This window comes from Rhagoletis pomonella, unplaced genomic scaffold (assembly GCF_013731165.1).
Source record: "Rhagoletis pomonella isolate Grant_MI unplaced genomic scaffold, Rhpom_1.0 Rhpom_scaffold_00002, whole genome shotgun sequence".
NCBI lineage: Eukaryota > Metazoa > Arthropoda > Insecta > Diptera > Tephritidae > Rhagoletis > Rhagoletis pomonella.
In genome coordinates, this window is record NW_023458556.1 from 31383 (window position 1) to 37061 (window position 5679).

Here is a 5679-nt window from a genome sequence, read left to right on the forward strand (position 1 = left end):
TTTATAGCAATCGTAAGTGTGGTAAGCAACTTTACAAAAATTTTAACAAAATCATAGCACAGTGACATAAGCGACAACAAAATATGTGGCAGCACCTTCAATCATGCCAGAAGAAATCGACCGTCGTGCAAGAAACCTTGATTTTTATTAATTTGAATCGGAATCCTTACAATAAAATTATGTTTGTATATAAAGTCCATAAAATATACCAATAAAAATTTGGTGCTTTTTCAAATTAAAAATTTGGCAATACTGCCTTTTGTTCGATGCTTCCTCTTTTTCTTGTCGAGTTCGTCTTGCACTCGCATTCTGGTATTTTTTGACGTCACGGCCAGTTGCTCTCAGCTCGATTGGCGCAATCTTGTATTCAATCATTCTTGGATGCATACCAAGCGTACGCATATTTTTTTTTTATTCTTGGACTAAGGATCCCGCGTGGGGGGCTGAACAGCTTTTGCAGAGAACACCTATCTGCGTGGGCTGCCTGCGGCCGCGCTTAGGGATTATAACCAGGCATGGGCAGAGAACGAGCACATGCTCAAAGAGCGTAATCATCGTGTGTACGCATACAAGCAAGAGCGTAACGATGAGACGCGACAGCATGCAAAATGACCCAGTAGAAATCGGTTGTATGCATTCTTGAAGGATGCTTGCAATATGAGTGAATTAGTGTGAACAATTCATGCATAGTCATGAATTTCCACGAATAAATTCAAATTCTAACGAATTGCAAGCGAATGTACGTTGTCGTTGGTTTAATATTTTGTGTATTTTGTAATATTTTCAGTCTTGTACAAAAATTTTAGTGAACGGACGTGTTGTGCGATACTATTTTCAGCACAAACGGGCTTTTACAAGATATGCATTTGCATATGTAAGTCCTACTTGTTTGTATGTCCTCGTATATTAAAATGTATCAGAAAAGTAGCATTTACATATGGGGATCTTGTAAGAATGCTTTAATACTGTTACATTAATGCATTTTTGTATATTTGAAACATTAATACAGCCATATGCATACAGCACTAGTACAAGTGTATGATTAAGGTACGCATACGCTCTGAGAAACCACGCGTGTTAAATGGAAATGAAGGTTCATTTATGCTGGCATGTATACACAGCAGCAAGCTCATGCCACCAACAGCGATGTTGTATGCTTAAAATTTCTACTGGCTAACGCTTGTTTTTGGTAGTGCCCACCTCTGATTATAACCCTCACGAAGTATAATTTCCTTTTTGTGTTGCCAAAGAAAAGGGACGTGGAACACCTTTTGCAGATAACACCTTTCTTTATTTTGTGGTTAGATTTGTCGACCAAATGAAAAGTAAAATTTATTTGTGATTTGATGCATATAATTTAATTTTGCCAATCAAAAAATGAAATTAGGCCGCGCGGGAAATTTTTTAGCCGAACAAATAAGAGCGCGACCATAATTCACGCGGTCTAAATTCCATACCCCGAATTTATACAAGGTGGTAGCGGCAGTCAAAAAAACAAAAACACATATTACAAGCACATTGGCAATCAATACTGTTCACAATATTTTTCAAATAAATTTTTTTACTGTTTTTTTTTGTAAAATAATATTGTTAGTGCCTAAACCAAAATCATAGAAATCAAGGATTAAAGCTATATTCTGAATTGTGAACTTTTTTTCTGAACTTTTAGCCGAGTTGGGCATTGGGTAATTAAAATGCAGAATTCATTATCACTGGACATTTTCAGTGATAATGAATTCCGCATTTTAACAATCACTGAATAGTGCAATTCAGTGGCAGTGCAAGAATGCCCAACCCTGATTTTTGTAATACTTTTGGGTATACAGTTTAATTACAAGTTCCGTCCCTCAACTTTTCTGGATAAAACCTGTAAAACTGTCAAAAAGCAAAATTGCTCTCAGAGAAAGAGAGAAAAACCAAAAAGTACGGGAACGCTTTTCGGGTAAAAACTGGTAAAACTGTCAAATACTCGTGGACGCCATTTTTTTTACATATCAGTTTTTATCATTTGGCGATCTTCTAAATATTGCTCAAATACACCAGCAAACTAACAAAAATACTTACAAAACGTTGTATTTTTTCACTAGGATATATTTAATAAGGTGCAAATGTAGATGCACTTTTGTTTTTGCTTATTAAAATTTGATCTAAAGTATCGATACCTACTCGAATCGGTACTTTTGGCTATGAAGGTATTCCGTATAAACTGGATTAAATTTAATTTTTTAAGTAATAAATTAATCATCTTCGGCGAATTCTAAACTCCGAATAATGTTGAAACTGAAAATAATAACAACAACATAACACAGCAAAACTATATGCTTAATAATGAATGGTATTTAACAGGGATAATACCTTGAAAAAGTTTAGAAGTTAATCTCGTTTAACCCTAGAACCATGAGTTGAGCACTCTGTGTCCATATTCAATTTGATTTTTTATCATGGTCAGATATGTTGTACCTTGGGTTATAGGTTGAGAAAATATCTCTTATAGTAAGAAGTAACGCTTTTTTGGGGTGCGCTACGTTGAACAGTTTAGTTTTTTCTAAGATATTTTTTTTTTTTGTCATCCACATTTTGTAGCCTATTCTTTTCTCCTTTGCTTCTAGTTTTCATTAACAGAGCTAGTCTCCACCACCCTTAATATTGTCCGATATTGTTTTCAGCGCGAAGAATAATATAGTTACTCCGTGCGTTGGGCCGTGAATAAGCCGCACAGTGTTCTATTTTTGAAAAAAGGGGCACAATCAAACGAGAAGAGATAACGAAATAACTAATATAATGACATTTAAAAATAGATGGTTTAATTTTTCCCCTTTTTTATTTATTTTTTTTTTAAGTTTAGTACAAGCTGTTTTTATGTAAAAAAAGACAAAAAACCAAAAATTTGATGTATGATTAAATGGAAAATTACCTTGACGTCAAGACCAGCCTTCAAAAGAAAAATCTTTGCATTGTTGTCCTTTTGACTTAAGAACAGCGTGCAATAAACGTTAATAATAGGCATGTTTTATTCAACCATCACAAGAAAATAGCTAAGTCTTGGTCAAATAAAACGAAATTAGCTTATTTTCTATGTTAGCCTAACTTTGACAGTTGTTTGACTGCAAATAGTGTCAAAGTAAGTTTTTGCCTCTTTCTGATTGGCTGAAGGAGAAAATATCTGATGCTGAATGGCAATGCCTCTTGTTTAATATACAAGCCAAGATAGCTTTTTATGAGCCAACATAATTATGTTGGGTAAGTCCTCCATACAAAATAAGCTAATAGCTTAAATTTCAAGACAAATAAAACACGGCTAATAATAATAGATTGGCGCTTACACATATGTATGTTAGTGATTGGCCGAGCTTCTCCTCCGACTTGTGGCGTGCGCCTTGATGTTGTCACACAAAGCGGAGGGACCTACGCTGTTAAGAAAAAAACCTTTTTACTATATTTTTTGCTATGTTGCTTCGACCAGGGTTTGAACCCAGGTGCTGCGGAGTGGAAGCGCGCACTGCTTACCACTACATCACAGCGACCGACGGCAATAAACGTTAAAACAAATTAAATGGATCTTTTGGTTTTTGCGACCAAGGAAATATATTCCCTGATGCAAGAACAGCAAAAATATCTGTTAAAAATTTAATTTCATACTGTTTTGAGTAAAAAAATTAACATCTTAAATATTTAGAGTTTAAAAAGCCATAAAGCACTGGGCGAGTTATATTATTTAGGAAAAAATTTCGAAAGTAAATTTGCCTTGGTATTGGGTTTCGATACGAGTACTTTCTTCGTTATCTACTCCGTACTTGGTTCAAAAGTATCGATACCAAAATTACTTGGTATCGAACGAAAATGATCTAGTATGTACTTGTATTTCATCCCTACTACTGACAGGCATTTGTCAACGAAATAGTCAGCAGGTTTCTGACGGTGGGAGTGCTATAACCAAGGAACGCCTGGTCTGAACCTTCTCTAACGAAGTGGTTAATGTCTCATTACCTGGTACTCACGAGTGACCTGGCAACCAGAGTAAAACAAGTGGATTATGTTTTCCAACCAAATCCAACCGCGGCTTGCATTTCCGGACTAGAGGACTGACCAAAGCCTTAAATACAGCTTGGTTCTTACTCCTCCACTTATTTTCCACAACGTAGTCCATGGTCTTGAGGAGAAGTAAAAATAGTTTCCGTTACTTTCGATATAGACTACAGGTCCTGCCCCTGCGTCAGGTTTTGAGTCATCAGTAAAGTCTTTACAATAAGAAAGCCAAGGCTTGGTATCGGGGTTAACCCAGTGAAACTTTTTGGCATCAGTAGCAAAAGCCCTAAGTCCTTTTTGCTGCATCATATTTGTAAAGCTAATGTAGGGACATTTTAATCCTACACCTAAAAGGATAATTTTTCGAAAAACTCCCTGAAAGTTATCTTGAGATATCTTCGAAAAAAAATTTCCCACTAAGGGGAAGACATGTATTCTCTACGAGATAAAGTTACACAAAAATCGTACAAAGTTCATATCCTTACTAAATAAATACAGGTAATGTCAATAAAAGTTCTAACATTTTCCATTTACTTAATAGCTTCCTAGTCGATTGGAACCATCCAGCTCGGATCAAACTACCGGTCGTCAACTGCAAAGAGTTCTCCATTATTCAATAGCACCATACAGAAGTCTTCCTGGACTGCGGGGAACAGAATGCGCCGTATATGATGTTGACTGTGATGAGGTGTACCCCGGTATTTACATTGGTGATGTGTAAGTAGCAAATGGTTGAATAACATCACAACTAATAATTCGGTATCGCTGCTAGTTGTAAAACGTTCTAAAATTAATTAAGATTTTAGCTTCTTAAGGGATCACCAAAAATGTTTCCATTTCAAAATCTATCTAGTTTTGTTTATAGAATAATTTGTAAGTACGTTGCATAATGTGACCAACCGTACTTCTTTCGGAAGTACAGTACTTCTTTTATCGCTCTTGTACTTCGTACTTCGAAGTACAGTCAAATGTACTTCTTTGCGATATTTTGTACTTCAGCAGGGAGATTCTGTAACCAGTTTGCGACAATTTTCGGATCGCTAACGCACTTTTTGACGCATGATATAAATGTTTTTACGTCAAAAAGTGCGATAGCAATTCGAAAATTGTCGCTAACTGGTTACAAAATCTCTCTGCAGGTGCTGTACTTCTCCGATCTTCTTGACGATCGTCACATGGCCTGGGCAATAAATTCGTTCAAACCATTAAAGTCGCCGGGGATCGATGGCATCATACCTGCGCAGCAGCAAAGGGCTATGAAGGTGTCGTGCAATTGGTTGGATCCTATTTATACGAACTGCATGAGAATCGGGTACATCCAAAGACTTGGGGGGATAAGCAGTGTTGCGTTCATCCCGAAGGCCGAAAAAGGCTCTCATGTTTCCCTTAGGAATTTTAGGCCTTTCAGTCTCTTCGATTTTTCTGAAAACGCTTTTGCTAAAAACGCTACAGAGACTGATAGACCTGTACATAAGAAATTCGATGCTTCGTGACTGTCTTTCAAGAACTCAATATGCTTATTGCAAGAAAAGGGCGGTGAATACCGCCCTACCCACATTGGTAAAGTGGTCAGAGGAAGCCTTCACGCATTAAAATTATGCAACAGGGGCCTTCTTCGATATCGATAGGGCTTTCAACAATGTCACTCCAGAG

At 36.7% G+C, this 5679-nt stretch overlaps 2 protein-coding genes across 3 annotated transcripts in view; both read left to right on the forward strand.

The window, feature by feature from the left end:
- Positions 1-5679, forward strand: part of LOC118757328 (dual specificity phosphatase DUPD1) — a 50769-nt gene that overhangs the window by 24952 nt on the left and 20138 nt on the right. For both annotated transcript variants that reach the window (XM_036492051.1, XM_036492059.1), the window contains exon 2: positions 4568-4743. In XM_036492051.1, coding sequence (XP_036347944.1) covers positions 4568-4743 — 176 coding nt within the window. The remainder of the gene's footprint in view (positions 1-4567; positions 4744-5679) is intronic.
- Positions 1-5679, forward strand: part of LOC118757320 — a 19609-nt gene that overhangs the window by 3811 nt on the left and 10119 nt on the right. The gene's annotated exons all lie outside the window — the stretch shown is intronic.